General features: G+C 49.2%; 1 protein-coding gene across 3 annotated transcripts in view; it reads left to right on the plus strand.

The window, feature by feature from the left end:
• The window catches only part of Add2 (adducin 2), a 99,114-nt gene that overhangs the window by 57,832 nt on the left and 24,755 nt on the right, over positions 1-16,527 (plus strand). For all 3 annotated transcript variants that reach the window (XM_063285470.1, NM_001109880.1, NM_012491.2), the window contains exons 2-8: positions 44-142; positions 3,093-3,309; positions 5,255-5,393; positions 10,563-10,714; positions 11,117-11,197; positions 14,028-14,177; positions 15,922-16,065. In XM_063285470.1, coding sequence (XP_063141540.1) covers positions 3,127-3,309; positions 5,255-5,393; positions 10,563-10,714; positions 11,117-11,197; positions 14,028-14,177; positions 15,922-16,065 — 849 coding nt within the window. In that variant the 5' untranslated portion in view covers positions 44-142; positions 3,093-3,126. The remainder of the gene's footprint in view (positions 1-43; positions 143-3,092; positions 3,310-5,254; positions 5,394-10,562; positions 10,715-11,116; positions 11,198-14,027; positions 14,178-15,921; positions 16,066-16,527) is intronic.

Genomic DNA, 16,527 nt, shown 5'->3' on the forward strand with positions numbered 1-16,527 from the left:
TCAGTGTGGCTGAGGTACTGATGTCTGCACTTTCGTTTGGCAGTTCCCACCCGGCTGTGTGAAGTGTGGCTGTGCCAGCCCTCCTAGTTGTGAAGACCTGGCACTGAGGACAGAGACTGGACAGGCCTGGTTCATCCTACTGGTAAGTGATGGATGACTTTTGGAGGCCATGAAGGAAGTTTACTGAGGGCGATAGTCTAGACGTTAATGGTTTTGCTCTGAACTCCTGTATCTGACTTGGAGATATACAGACTATTGTTAGTACGACCCACCCAGTCCCATCCTTAGGTGTGCTGGAGCCCTCTGCAGCACCAGAGACACTGACTCTAGAAGAACCATCTGTCAGACAACCAGTGCTCTATCCCCCTTTACCAGCTGTTCCCGTTGGTGGGAAGTCCTTTCTTAGGCCTGTCTGCAGTCCCCCTCTGCCAGTTGGCTCCCAGACCAGAAAACTAGCCTAAGCTCTCTTCCTACAAGGTGGCTTGCTATGTGTTTGGGGGCAGTAGGAAGGAGCAGAGGAGTGAGGGCCTGAGCTAGACAGGGTTCCAGGTGAGTAAATGCTGCCCATGAGGTCGTATGTAGGTTAGGTGGCTTCTCAGTGAATACCCACCAATAGAGAGGGCCTGGGTATAAAAATCATGATGGAGAATAGAAGTTGCCTGGAACCACAATCTCATTTTGCCAAAGAATCACATGCCAAAGGTAACAAGACTGTCCTGTGGACATCTATGGGTGGGACGAAGACTTGATCACAGCTGCCATGAACCAGGCCCTGTCTTAAGTACACACACACACACACACACACACACACACACACACACACACACACACACAGAGTTTGCTATCCTTTAACTGTTGGCTTGGCACAGTTAAGTGAATTGGCCAAAGACCACAGGGCTTCTAAGCGGTATTGCTGAGTTTGAACCCAGGGGGTTTTGTTTCAACATTGCTGCCTTACCCACTAAGCCATCTGTAGGCAACTGGTCATCACCAGTACTGTGGAAGGGAGCAGCACAAGGGATGCCTTACTTCACAGAGTCTCTGTCCCGTGGGGGCAGAGTTAGCCACCCTTATGGACGCACATCTAGAACCAGAGGGCAGCCAGTTGTGGCAGGGCAGTTATGGGCCAGTGCTTTTCTGTTGAACAGAATGGACTGAAGTCAGGAGGCCTCAGGACCTGCTGTGCTGAGCCACATCATCTCCGGCCCAGGGATGCAGAAAGCTTGGTGCTTCTGGAACTGGTGACTTAGAGTTCTACAAGGATGTGTGTTAGGATATAGGTAGTCATATATCCATGCTCACACCAGGGTATGCACAGGGTGGGGCTGCTTGGTTCTATTTCAAAAACACCCAAGGTTTGGGGCTTTGAAGGTGCTGTGGAGATTGGTACCAGGTAGAGCAGTGGCAGCAGAATGGGGAGGAGCCATGGGAGGACTTCTGGCCACATGAAACAGGGCTGCCCCATCCGTGTCTTCATGGCTGTGTCCTCTGCACCTGTCTTCCCATTCTTTCTTACCACAAAGTTCCAGGATGAGCTGGACGGGAGCAGAGTAGAGGCACAGTGTTCATCACTAACTCCTAGGGATGGGGAGCCAGGAAGTCCCCTTCCACCATGACACCCAGATCTACGTGGATCTATCTGCCTCCAACTTTCACAACCATGAATGGTCTGGACTAGAAGGGAGCCCAGAGGTCGTTCTGCTCACCGCTCAATGAGAGATGGATGAGATGAGGCAGAGAGGGAAAGAGAGCCACTGAACACACGCAGGTGTCAAGGGACAGAGCTGTTCAAAGTACAGGCCCTGACTTCCAGTCGAGACCTGCTCACCCGAAATGGCCCCCAGCTGCAGACCTCTCTTCTCCATTTAGAATATATGTGAGGCCCTGGACAGCTATGCACAGGCCCCATACAAGATCATAAACTTATTTAAAGTGCTGAGTTTTTTTGGTTTGGGCGTTTTTTGTTTTCTTTTTACTTTTTTCCGTAACTCAACTGTGAGAGTCTCAAGCTTGAACTTTGTAGATGAACTTGGCTTAGAGAAGCCCAAAGGCAGATACCCTTGACTTAGATGGAAGGGACCCTGTATTTGAATGTCCCCAAGTACTCCTCATTTGACCTGCACACTGCCAAATCTGCTTTAGAACTTTAAGAGATTTTTCCCTCCTCCCTCCTCCCTCCTCCCTCCTCCCTCCTCCCTCCTCCCTCCTCCCTCCTCCCTCCTCCTCCCCCTCCTCCTCCTCTCTCCCCCTCCTCCTCCTCCTCCCCCTCCTCCTCCTCCTCCTCTTCCTCCTCCTCCCCCCCTCCTCCTCCTCCTCCTCCTCCTCATTCTTTCCTGACCTCCAGCCTCTTGTCCTCCATCTTTAATGTTGTCAGACATCTGCTCAACAGGACCGCCAGGTGGCGCCTGCTACTTTTGAGGACAGAGTATCACTTAGCACAGGCTGGACCTGAACTCTGTATGTAGCCAATGACTTTGATTCCTGAGTCTCCTGTTTCTCTCTCCTGAGTGCTGGGATTGCAGGCATGTGCCACCATACCCTGTTTTATGTGGTGTGGAGCAGGCCAGGCAAGTACTCTACTAACTGAGCTGTGTCCCCTGTTCCTGGCGGAAGTGTTCTTCTGTGAATTTCTGGACCATAAGCTTTTGAGGAGGCCTACAAAAAGAAAAGGGTATTTATATGATTTGTTTGGGATGCTGGACACAGATGCCAGACATGGCCTAGATGTGCTAGGCAAGTACTTTTTGCTCTTAACTACACCCCAGCCCATTACAGCCCACTACACCATTCTACTAAAGTACTCATGGATCAGAATAGCTCCTGCCTGACTCTGTGAGGGCTCAACACAGAAAGAGCCGGGAAGGTCTGCAGGCCATGTTTATACTCCACCTAGGAAGTCTCCCCTGACGTGCCAGTGGGACCAATTAGACTGGACACCTGCCGCACAGAACCTGATGGTGCATTAGCAGTCCCTATGGGTCATCAGCCTGCCTTCCCACTTGGAAATAGCCACAGGACATGGTGAATCACACCACCCTTTGCCTTAGCAAGCAGCTGGCCCACTGGGAGCTCACCCTGTCCTTCTTCTACAGGGTTCCGGGAGTGGACTGAAGCCTTAGCAGGAGCATGAGTGAGGACACGGTCCCCGAGGCAGCCTCACCGCCACCCTCTCAGGGGCAGCACTACTTTGACCGGTTCTCTGAGGATGACCCTGAATACTTGCGACTTCGCAACCGTGCAGCTGACCTGCGACAAGACTTCAACCTGATGGAGCAGAAGAAACGGGTCACCATGATCCTGCAGAGCCCTGTGAGTGGGCAGGGCAGGGAGGGCTGGTTTCCCAGAGACTCAAAAGACCAGTGGCTCTGGCTCTCATCCCTCACCAGGGTCTTGGCAGTTTAGGCTGTGTGGGTGTTTGATTCCCTCCCTGTCTTAGGGTTTTACTGCTGTGAGCAGACACTATGACCAAGGCAATTCTTATAAATGATATTTAATTGGGGCTGGCTTACAGGCTCAGAGGTTCAGTCCATTATCATCCAGGTGGGAACATGGCAGCATCCAGGCAGGCATGGTGCAGGAGGGTTCTACATCTTCATCTGAAGGCTGCTAGCAAAGACCGACTTCCAGGCAGCTAGGATGGGGGTCTTAAAGCCCACACCCACAGTGACACACCTACTCCAACAGGACCACACCATCATTAGTGCCACTCCCTACGACTATCATGCACAAACCACCACACTCTCTAATACTGGTCAAGGGCAAGCCCAGGAATATGCACGAATTCTGAAAGTGGCAGAGAGACACGCCCGCTGACCTGGTTTCCTGTGCTCCATTTAGGCTTTGGTTATCAGTCCTCTTTTCCTGCAACAGGCAACAGATAGGACCATGTGAGCTGGAGGAAGGGTTGCCATGGGGCTGGCCTAGGGTTCCCTTTGCTGAGTAGCATGGAGTATCTGCTCACTGTAGAGTGAGTAGCACCTGAATGTCCAGCCAGGGTTGAGGAAGGGGGACAGGGGCCAGCCTGAACTAGATGCTCCTGAGTCTCCAGACCAGGGTGGGTTCGGGCCTGTCTCACAGGATCTCAGAGCTCATTCCCAGGTAGGCAGTGCACTGAAAAGATGGATGGCTGAGGAGGTAAGAGTGCTGCTGACCCTTGTGTGGGGAAGAAGAACAAGGGAGAAGCAGTGAGAAAAAGGAGGATAGCACTTGGGGCTCTGTAGGACACAGGCTGGGAAGTCCAGGGAGGGAAGTGGCTTCTCAGGGGCCTTTGGAACAGCACATCCCATGGTCTGTGGGCAGTTTTCACCAGGAGCAAGCAGACTGCTCAGAAGGACAGGAATGAGCCTCGGGCCTTCCTGGCACACGTCAGGGGCCTAGAGGAACACAGCAAATACTTAAAGGCCTTAGGGTCAGGTAACCTTAGACACCCAGAGGGAGGGGTGGCAGAATAGAGCATCTCCAGCCATGGGTAGTGAGTGAGGCAGGATATGGGGATGCAGGACCCCTGGTTCTTTCCCGCCATTCCTAGGCTCCTCAGTTCCCTGTTCCTCTCACGCTTCCTCTTGCCACTTGGCCAGCAAGACCAGAAATTCAGCTCCAAGTAGGATGAAAACCTGAGCTTAGCATAGGACACAGTGTCAGGCACTGCAGAGGTCCTCCACTCCTTCTCCCTCTCCTCCTAATCTATCAGTAAGAATACAGATGTGTGAGAAGGGCCCTGGGTGTGCTAACGGGGAGGGAGGGGCATACTCGCTCATTCAGTTAATTCCCTCTAAAGTCAAGTCCTGCCCATGACTGGTATAGCCTTGGCCATTGCTTATATAGGGAGCTGGAATCTGGGCTAGCTCCACAGGAAAGGGGGCTCTAGGTTCTCTACAAGAGTCTTCCTGAATACTTACCCAGCAAACTGGGGAGGCACCTGGGGCCCTAGTGAATCTGCATCTGGGGATCCCTCAGGGTCCTGGGCCCTTACTGAAGAGCTGGAAGAGCAGCCCCCTGGACCCTTGCAGGAGCAGTGTTCCTGTGAAGGAGCTGAAGGAAGGGAGTGGGTGGAGATCATGCCCTGTGCAGAGCTCAGCAACCAGCCCCTTGGGACTTGCTGTGCACTCAGCTCCTAGGGACCTACACAGTCCTCAGTTTTGCAAGGAGCTGGGCACCAATCCCTGGGGACCTGTGGGGCCTCACCCTTTTGTGAGGGTCTGCTGGGCCCTCGGCCCTCCATGAGAACCAGGAGCACCAACCCCTTCTGCTGCAGTCTTTCAGGGAGGAGCTGGAAGGCCTCATCCAGGAACAGATGAAGAAGGGTAACAACTCCTCCAACATCTGGGCCCTCCGACAGATCGCGGACTTCATGGCCAGCACCTCCCACGCAGTCTTCCCAGCTTCCTCCATGAGTACGTGGGTGCCTGGGTGTCTGCCAGGAGCAGAGGAAGGGGGCTGTGGTAGGGAAGGGAGGAGAAAGCACCAGAAGCAGCTTGGTTGCTAGGCAATGGCCAAGCTGCAGTTGCATTAGCAGGTCTGAGCAAAGAGATGCCTGGTCTACTTCTGATGTTGTTGTGAATTAAAGGCCCGAGGGAGAATCGTTCATGATGCCAGGGATGGGGAGGGTGGAGGTAATTCAGGGGACCAGCCAGGGTGATCACCTCTGAGCAGTGAGAGGAGCTACGACTATGTGTGGGCTCCCTTCCCGGACTGTGCAGCCATGCCCACAGCCTGGAAGCTGCACGTGACTCATGTGTATAGGGTGATGGCCACAACTAAGGAAACATTTGAGAAAGAGAAGCCAAAACCCACTTGGTTGTATTTTGAGAACTCCAAGATCACTCTCAGCAATATTTTGATGTATCTTTTAAACTTTTTTGTTTGATATAGACAGATTATGGAAAGTAAGAATAAGACATATTTTAATGGTATATCAAACAAATTTTTGCATCATAAATAGGGTTCTGCATTAATGTTTGTGGACGCGTGCTGATGAATCAATCATTCCTTACTGGAGTTTTAGATTGTGCTCATGTCTTCACTATTATGAATCACAGTGTGGTAGGCATCCTGGTAAATTAATTTGATGCTACATGCACAACTGTCTTCTGAAGATAAATTGTAAGAATGGCTGGGAGGATGCAAATATGAGTTTGGAGGCATCGTGCATAGTGTAGATTCTGTCCCTTCACCATCCTGGAGGAAGATTTGCCAGCTTGCTCTCAACAGAGTGAGGTGGATGTGACCCTTCCTCCATCTTGTCTCAGTCTGTTGGTTACTGCTCCCCCCTGCCCCCTGAAACAGACTCTACCTAAGCCTTCATCTGTGCTTTTCTTTATAGCAAAATGCTTGTCCCCATACTTGGCCAATTTTTCTATTAGTATGTTGTGAGTAGGCTTATTCAATCTTTATAAATTAATGCTATTTCCCTACGATCTGTCAAAAATATTACAGTCATTTTTCAATTTCTCTTTTGTCTTTTAACTTTGTTCATAGCACTTGTTATGTTGTAGAACACATTGTTACAGAACAGAGCCTCTGTTGTTTTTCCTTTGTGATTTCCATGTTGGCCACGTGCCTAGACAATAGGTCAAAGGACTGTAGTCACCAATTCATCTTAATCTCTGTGCAAATTTATTCTATAAAGTAATTTTGGAGTTATTTTGTCAAGCTCTATTCTCCTCCACTTTAAAATCATCCTTTTAGGATTGTGATTGGAATTGCATTGGTATTGATTTGGTAGAGGAGTTGGAATTCTTTATTTTTATTTTAGAATATAGCTTCCATGGGGGAAGTGTGCATGGTTGGCTCTGGAATACTCTACCCAGTGTGTAGGAGATAGTTTAAAAAATATTTTCAAGAACTGATTTTGAATATACAGAAACAAGGTATGCTTTATGCTAGCTCTGTGATTCCCACCCAGAATGCTTCTAGTTGTTTTCATATGATCTGACTACGTCTTAATCCAGGGGCTTAGCTGTCATAAATGAATCTTTATTCAACTTCTTCATGAATATATGTGCACATATTATCTTGAGTTTTAAAACCATTTTACTATTTTATTTATTTATATACGTGTGTGTGTGTGTGTGCATGTGTGTGTATAATCATACGTGTGCTTGTGAGTGTGTATATATATCACAATATGTTTATGGAGGTCAGCAGACAGCCCACAGGAGTTAGTTCTCTCCTCCCACCATGGGAGCCCCTTGGCAGCAAAGCACTTTCCCCCTCTGAGCCATCTTTCTGGCCTTGTCTTTTTGTATATAGAGAATCACATAGTCTGCAAACATTGACGTTTTGCCTTTGTCTGCCAGCATTTTGCCTTTGGGCTTATTTTTTCTAGTTTTCTGGTTTTGTCCCCTCAGGCTTTGGGATGGTATTTAATAATTTAGAGAGTGGTCATCCTTGTCTTGCATCTGACCTTAATGGAAATTCTGTCACCACAGAACTTGAGATCATTATTCTTTTTCATGTTGATAAAATATCTTTTTTTTTTCTAGCTCATCATAGCTCTCTCTGCAGAAATAGATTTTTGAGCTTTATAACATGATGCATTGGGGACACTGATTCCTTTTTGTCCCTTCGAGCAATTGTCACAATGAGTTATAGTAGCAGACTTCTAAATACAAGGCTCTAAATTATCTCTGGTCTCGTTTGTGTGTGTGTGTGTGTGTGTGTGTGTGTGTGTGTGTGTGTGTGCGTGCGCGCACGTGCGTGCGTGCACACATACATGGGTGTACACTCATGTTCATATATAAGCACACATGCATGTGGAAACCAGAGTTCAACCTTAACCAGCTGATCCTTGGAAGCAACCCACCACAGATTTTGAGAGATCAAGAACATTTTCAGAAACTCCTGTTGCTTACCTCTTTCGGCATTTAAATTTTTATTTTGTGCTGTGTCAGCAAATTTTGATCATATGTTTTGTATGAAGTTATCTAGTTTGATGGACTCTCTTTAAGATGAAGTGACTTACAATACTCCTTTTATTGTTAGGTCTTGTGCTGATTGGTGGCTGGGTTTTGTGCTGGCTTCTGCTGCACTGTGTTCTCAGTTTCCCTCATTGAATAAGTCATATTTGTTTATTCAGAGGTCTTTATTCTGATTCTTGTATTTGGTTATTAGTTCTAAATTTTTTCCCTATTACTAATTTCTTTTCCAACAACAGGGATCAAGCCCAGAGCTTTGTACATGCCAGACAAGCACTGCTCACCGAAGCTACATCCTAGCCTTTTGTGGGAGGAAATGGGAGCAGAGTCTAGTCACATAGTTCTGAGTGGCCAAGACTCTCAACCCTCTTGCCTTCACCTCACTAGGACTGGGATTATGGGTGGACCTCACCACATCTGACTGACTTTGGTTTTGTACTCACTATTTGCCATACTATTTATGTTCTAGTTTGTTTCCTATTGCTACGACAAACACCTCAAACCAGAAGCATCGAGAGGAAAGGGTTTATTTTGTTTACATGTCAGAATATCACTGAGGGAAGTCCAGGCAGAAACTCATCATGAAGGGCAGGAACCTGGAAGCAGGAACTAAAGCAGAAGTCATGGAGGAGGGCTGCTTACTGATTTGCTTAGCTTGCTTTTTGAATAACCCGGGACCACCGGCCCAAGGGTGACCCCACCCACAATGGGCTGGGCCCTCCCACATCAATCATTAAGCAAGAAAATGTGTCTACAGACTTGATTAGAGGTCAGTCTGATGGGCACAATTCCCCAGATAAGATTCCCTCTTCCTAGATATGTCTATGTTTATATCCATGAACCACAGCTGCACACACGTCAGGCACTCACTGAGCAGCAGCCCCACTTGGTCTGGCTTTTGTTCCATGAGCTGTCTTTTCTCATTGCCAAGCTGTTGGGTGATCATTCTTCTACAGATCCGTCAATGTCAGGCTACATAGAATCAGAAGTTCTTAAGTTCCATGTCAATGATTTAGTGAAAGCTTTTTGCAACCTAATATTATTATTTTTAAATGACTTGTAGTTGAAGGCAGTCTCCAAGACACTTAATTTAATTTATATTTCCATTTTCATTGGATTTTGTCAAAAGTAAAGGTTGGCCCATCCATTTCATTTTTGCTCATTTCTCTTTGTACTTAGGCTATGTTTTCTTTATGTTTTGTTTGTTTTGAGATGGGGGTCTCACTGGGTAGCCCAGAGTGGCTTTCATTCGCCCACTTTGACATCCTGAGTGCTGGAATCACAGAAATGTGCTACCATACCTAGCCAGTCCTGACAAAATAACACTTTGATAATGATAACATGACCTTTAATTTTTTATTTAACCAATGTACTTTTTAAAGGAAAATGTAGTATGTGTGCACACATGTGTGTATGTGTGTGTATGTGTGTGTGTCTGTGTGTGTGCGTGCATGTGTGTGTGTGAGTGTGTGTGTGTGTATGTGTGTGTGAGTGTGTGTGTGTGTGTGTGTGTGTGTGTGTGTGTGTGTGTGTGTAAATGTATGTCCCTGACATAGGGAATGTGCTGGGAACTGAGCTCAGCCTCTGCAAGAGCAATGAATGTTCTTGATCGCTGACATTTCTCTAGCCCTTAACTTGTACGCCTTCCTCTGCTCCCCTGAAGCTCATAGGCAGTGACATCATTGTTAAGGGAACAGACTACCCATCAGCTTCTGGCATCTGGGTGCCCTGGGGACAAGATTGCTACTCCCCTCCCCCTGGGGCCCATTTCCAAATCTCTCAGACTTTCCCTCAAATCCCTAGAGAAAAGCAGCACGTGACTGCCTGGCTACCTGTCCCAACAGAAACAGACACATGCCACCAGACACTGCGGCTCTCTAGTCAACCTTGGCTTTTGGAGTCTGTGTCTCTCAATGATGCGTTGGGGAGAAATTGAAGAAGTGTCTTCCTGGTTGATATGGCTTTCTATGTGCCATGTTTCCCAGCCACAGAGTAAGTTCTGTTGCATGGTCACTCAAAACACAATGACAGCAGCCCTTCTGCCCAACGCCAATGTCACCTCCATACATTCCAACTCAGAAGCCATTCTGCACTTACCTGACCAATGCTCCGGTTGAGGGTTTCTGGAACCTTGGCATTCTGAGAACTCTTTGTTCATGGCTTTGAGATGTGATGTGGCTTTGTTTATTTTGTTTCCTTGAGAGAGAGGCTCCTGTAGCCCAGGCTAGTCTCAGACTTGCTCTGTAGTCCAGGATAGTCCCAAACTTCTGGTTCCACTGCCTTCATCTCCTGAGTGAGTGCTGAGATTACAGACATGCATCATCACCAAGACTTTATTTAGTGCTAGGGTCAAACCTGTAGATGAGTGCAGGCTGGTGGAGTAATGAACCACCCGAGCTACTGGCTTTCCTCTAAAAGCAGCACCAGTCTCACTCAGTCAAGCAGAGAGAGGGCTTTGAGCCACACATGGTCACTCTATAGCCTTTCTTCCTCTAGGTGTGAGTCAAGAGCTGTTCGATCCTCTGGCTGGTGGCATTTCTTATACCATGGTAGCATCAGTCAGTGAGAGCTAGCGGGGCACAGGACAAGGACCAGACTGGCTGGTAGGGACTCAGGGAGATGCACTGTCCCCTCCCACCCCTACAGACTTCTCCATGATGACACCCATCAATGACCTCCACACTGCCGACTCCCTGAACCTGGCCAAGGGGGAGAGGCTTATGCGGTGCAAGATCAGCAGTGTCTACCGTCTTCTGGACCTCTATGGCTGGGCGCAGCTCAGCGACACCTATGTCACGGTGAGGGGCAGATGCCCTGTGCCCATTCCCCATCCTCCTATTCCCACAAAACCTGAAGGGAAAAGTTCCGACTCTTAGCATGGTCAATCACTGTTAGTGGCCCTTGGTTAAAATCCACTCACCTCTTCTGTGGTCATCAGAAGAGATTCCCCCCCCCACACACACACACCCCATTGGTACCTCTTTGGATGGGAACCAGCTCCTATATTTAGGGCTGTGCCTAACTTTTGTGAGATTCCTCTGGAAGCTCCATTTTCAGTTTAAAGAAAGACTCATGTGGAGGAGAGTTCACTAGAGGAAGCCTTGGTGCAGTGAGTTCAAGGAGAAAAGGATTTAACAGTATTGTAGAAGAATCCCTGTTCCCTGTCTGCTTAGCACTGAGTTTCTTGTTTGTCTTCTTAGCTGAGAGTGAGCAAGGAGCAGGACCACTTCCTGATCAGCCCCAAAGGGGTTTCCTGCAGTGAGGTCACGGCATCCAGCCTGGTAAGTATGCCCCAGCATCAGTGCCAACCCTTATTAAATACTCATCTGACCAAGGAGGGGCAGCGCATCTCCACGTTAGAGCTCTGTTCCTTGAGAGGTTCACACTCTTCCTGGGCAGAGAAGATAAATGGCCACGTGGGTGCCTAGATCGTGATGCGGCCAGGATGCAGGCCACAAACACAGTGGGAGGGAGGACGGAATGGGCCTGGGGTCCCGTAGACTCCCGGCTTGAGGTTAGACCACATGTCAGAGGAAAGCTTCCTTGGATGGGGATGACTAGAGCAGGAGAACAAGAGCCTTGCAAATGTGACTCAGCACTTGGAATGTGGAGGTAAGAGCAAGACAATCTGTTTCCTTTGCTCACGGTTTGTCCTAACAGAGGTGTGGAGGCCAGCAGACATCAGGACAATTGCAATTCTGGGCTTGTGTGCTTGCTAGGTGGGCCTGCTGATCAGCTGGGCTGGCAGCTGAGGTCGAGTGTGAAGAGCTGGAGAGGGGTCCCTGGGGCAGCGGCAGTTGGTATTTGGCTGCAGTGGGTTCTGACCCCACATTGCAGACTTGAGAGGAATCACAAGCAGGAGGTGCTCTGAGGTATGGGCAAGACTCTGCAGGCTTGTGGAAGTCTCCAGCAGGAGGTAGTGTGGGGTGTGGACAGACCCTGGGCTGCTGTGTGTGGATGTTCAGCTCAAAGGGGGAATGTGGTTGATGAGGAAGAGAGGAGCAGGTGAAATCACGCGGTGTCACTCCCTGCAATGTCCTAACAATGGGCTTCTTTTGTAAATTTGCACAGCAGCAGAACCCAAAGCCAAGCCCGAGCCTCTGGGGAAGTCCTCAGAGTTCTCTTCTAGTCAGAGGCACCAGATGTACTGGCCACTAGGTTGTGGAGATCTTGAATGACGCAAGTCACAGGCCCAATGATGAGATAAGGAACATGTGAGCCAGAGGGGACTCTGACTGGGCCACTCGGAGGAACTGGGGAACCAGGCTGAGCACATGCATTTGTTTTATGGGGCGAGAGCTGGAGGAGTTGCTGTCACACCCAGCCAGCGCCAGGCCACTGCTAACCCAGGAAACACAGTCCATAGAGAGGTTGGCAGTGGGGCCTCTTGGATGCTACTCCTGTGCTATTAGCACACAGTACAATTGTGGGTCCCTCCCATACCACGATGTCACTGCCCTGTAGTCCCTCTTTTGTCTGTGGGCTTTTGGGAATGAGGTGTGACACCATTCGTGGAGCTTCCTTGAGCGTTAGTCTGGATGTCATAGGGGCTTCCTGTTTTGAGGGACAACTTAATAGTGATCTCTCTCTCTCTCTCTCTCTCTCTCTCTCTCTCTCTCTTCCTTCCTTCCTTCCTTCCCCCTCTCTCTCTTTCTTTCTCTTTCTTTCTTTCTTTCTTTCTTTTCCTTCCTTCCTTCCTTCCTTCCTTTTTAAGAAACTAAAACCTAACTTGTTAGTGTGTAGGGTATAATTGTATTCATGTGAGCTCAGGACTGCCTGAGGACCAGAGCACATGCTCACTAAAGTGTCAGGATATCAGTTCTCAACCTGTGCGTCACAACCCCTTTGGGGGTCATGTAACAGCAGCACAGTTACATTTATGAAGTAGCAACAAAATAATGTTCTGGTTGGGTCACAACAACATGAAAAACTGCATTAAAGGGTCACAGCGTCAGGAAGCTTGAGAACCATGGGGGCTAAGAAATGTCACACATACAGGGGTTAGGAAGATCTCGCCTCTGAATTCAGGTTTGTGTTGGGTGATTTGGGCCTTTGAGGGGTGGACCTTGCAGTGTGCTGGAGGGTTGGTGAGGGCATCTTGAGGATGAAATTTCCATGCAGAAGGTCACTTGTCTTGTACCAGTCATCGAAAGCCCTTCTGTGACACTGGTGCTCTGTGAATCCGTTTGTTAAGTAGGAACACCATAGGCAGCCAGTAGCAACATCCTCTCTCTCTCTCTCTCTCTCTCTCTCTCTCTCTCTCTCTCTCTCTCTCTCTCTCTCTCTGTGTGTGTGTGTGTGTGTGTGTGTTTGCGCATGCCTGTGTGCGCACAAACACACATGCATACATGTATGTGCTCTTTCTCCCACCAGCACTCACTGTGCGTGTGTGTCTGTTTCTTTCTCTCTTTCTCGATCTCTCATGATCTCCCACTCTCCTCTTCCTTTCTCCCACTCTGGTCTACCCACCCCCCACCCCCTCCTCTTCCCCTCCTTTCTCCCTTGCTGTTCCTTACGCACATATTGTGTGTGACATTTCTTAGCCAAGCCACCTGCTTGTCTCTTGGAGTAGGAAACAGGCTAAGAAAGGGACATCTTTTTCTCGGTCCCTTTTCTGTGACCAGTGAAAGGTGTTGAACCTCATTCTCTTTACCTTTGTGTACGAAGATGTTTCACAAATGAGACGGCTCAGCTTTGACATGGCTTCCTCGGGGAAGGTTTCTGCTGGCGTTCACGATTCCTCTTAGCTGCTTCTGGAGGATTCTATCACTGTCTTCTAGCTCATTACCCACAATGGGGTATGTGGACCACAGCCTGGCCATCATTTGGGAAATGGTTAGAAGTGTTGTTTTCTCTGTTTAGAACCTATTTTGACAGCTTCTGAAACAATGCGTAACAAAGTCTGAGAAACGGCTCCACCACTTACCCTGTAAATTCACCTGCCACCCCTTTAGACTCCCCACAGACAAGACTCCCCATTGCTGTGCCCCCACACCGAGGCCAGCCATTACTCCTGTGGTCTGGAGTGGTGGACATGAACTGGGGAAGGCACTGGGCTCATGTGTGGAAGAGGGCAGGAGCCCTGAGTCTGGTCTCTTCTTTACTGCCTAGATTAAGGTGAACATTCTAGGAGAGGTCGTGGAGAAGGGCAGCAGTTGCTTCCCAGTGGACACCACCGGCTTCAGTCTGCACTCAGCCATCTATGCGGCCAGGCCGGACGTGCGGTGTGCCATCCACCTGCACACGCCTGCCACAGCAGCGGTGAGTAGTGCCAGGCTTCCTGTGGCTGCCAGCCCAGAATTCCTGTTTCTCCCTGAGCAGATACCATCTGGAGTATAGCAATGTCATCATTTAAGATTTCTGGGAAGGGGACAGAGAGATGGCTCCGTAGTTAAGAGCTGCTCTTCCAGAGGACCTTGGTTTCATTCTCAGCAGCCACATGGCCTCTCAGCCATCTGTAACCCTAGTTCCAGAAAATTTGACACCCTCCGTTCTGGCCTTTCCGGGTACTGTATTCATGTAATGTCCAGACAAACATGAAGGCATAATACCACACACATAAAATAAAAAATAAAATAACAATAAAAGATAAAAACTGTGGAAAGATCTGGAACTCAGACCAAGAGAGTGAATGCTCAGCTTAGGACTCTAGTCCAGCCCTCTTTTCATGCACCAAGGTCTTGATGAAGCATGAAGGAGGGAAACGTTTATTTCACAGACTCCCCTCTGCTGTGGCCACAGCTGGGAACTCAGCCAGGCAACCGCACCTCCCCAGTGTCCACCCAAGTCAATGTGGTTGGGCTTCAGGCTACCCTGCCTCTGCGCGACCCAGAGGAGAGGTGGGAAGTGACTACAGACTTTTCCACAGTTCCGGGCAGCTGCGATCTGGGGAAGGGTACAGTAACACTGGGGACGAGACGAGGGAATGATCACAGGTCACAGGTAGTACCCGAGCCACGTCTCCATGTGTGGAGGACGCTGCAGAGTCACTTGTGACACTGGGCATCACCTTGGCCATCATCCTCTGCTGGCACAGACCACATAGCTTTAGGGGTGAGCACATGGCATCAGCCTATTGATTCTGAGGGAAACACAAAGGCCATGGTGTACAGATATCCCTGAACTGGGACCACGACACAGTGGTGTGTTTGTGTTGAGGGTCTCTACAGTCTCAGGCTGCTTTGGGGCAGTGAGGCAAGATCAGGAAGGCGATTTGTTTTTGGTGAGAGGTGAAGGAGGACTCTCCATTGGTTTACTAGTCTGGTATGTTGGTGACACCATGGCCGACTCAACAGGGAGCCAAGAGCTTGTTTCACCTTACAACTTGTAATCCATCATTCAGAGAAGTCAGGGCAAGAACCCATCGCAGGAGTCTGGAGGCAGAAACGGATGCAGAGGCCACAGAGGAACTCTGCTTACTGGCTTGGTCCCCATAACTTGCTCAGCCTGTTTTCTTTATAGCATCCAGGGCCACCAATCTCAGAGTGGCACTGCCTACAGTGAGCTGGGCCCTCCCACGTCAATCATCAAAAAAAGAAAACAGGCCCACAGGCTTGCCCAAGAGCCAACCTGGTGGGAGCACTTTCTTAATTGATGTTCCCTCTTCCACAATGGCTCAAGCTTATGTCAAGAGTTGACATGAAGTTTTAGCCCTAGGTCCTTGCAGTCATCCTGTGCCAGGGCCATTCTAAGGAGGAAAACATTTCTGCCAATCCCGCCTCCTCCCAGAGTCACAGATGAGGACAAAGCTGGGACCGGGCCAGGACCCTCTTTGGTGTGCTCTGCCCAGCAGTCCTCACGGCCTCAAAGTGATGGGCAAGAGTAAGGAGAAGCCCTCAGACCCCTCAGTGAGAAAGGCCTGGGTGGTGCGGGCTTCTTCCTCCCTATGACCACCCCACACTCTCTGGCCTCAAAACAGGGCTGGCCTGCTGTGCTCTGAGGAGAGAGGGCCAGTGCACCCCTGGGCCTGGGCTGCAGTTTCTAGGCAACTATTGTTTCCCTGTAGGTGTCAGCTATGAAGTGTGGCCTCCTGCCTGTCTCCCATAATGCCCTGCTGGTGGGGGACATGGCCTACTATGACTTCAATGGGGAAATGGAGCAGGAAGCTGATCGAATCAACTTGCAGAAGTGCCTTGGACCCACCTGCAAGGTTTGTTTCTGGGGGTGGGATGGTACTGTGGAGTGGTACTGTCAAATGCCAGTGTCACAGGACTAGGGGAGACAGCTCAAGGGGCAAAGAGCTTGCTATACAGGGCCTTAGTTCCATCTCCAGTACACACATTAAAAACTAATGGGTATGGCAGTTACATACCTATAACCCCAGTGCTGGGAGCTGTATCTCTGGGGTTTGTGTGGCCAATCAGCTTGAGTGTACATCAGTGAGCTCCAGGTTTAAGGAAAGACCACAACTCAAAAATCAGGTGATCTGGTTCATCACACACACACACACACACACACACACACACACACACACACACACACGGGGGGGGAGAGAGAAAGAGGAGAGAGAGAGGGAAGGAGGGAGGGAAGGAGGGAGGGAGGGAAAGAGAATTAACATCACAAAGCAACATGTATTTATTGAGACTATTTATTTTGTAGACATTTTTTAAAG

The sequence above is a fragment of the Rattus norvegicus genome, chromosome 4 (assembly GCF_036323735.1).
Source record: "Rattus norvegicus strain BN/NHsdMcwi chromosome 4, GRCr8, whole genome shotgun sequence".
NCBI classification, from domain to species: Eukaryota; Metazoa; Chordata; class Mammalia; order Rodentia; family Muridae; genus Rattus; species Rattus norvegicus.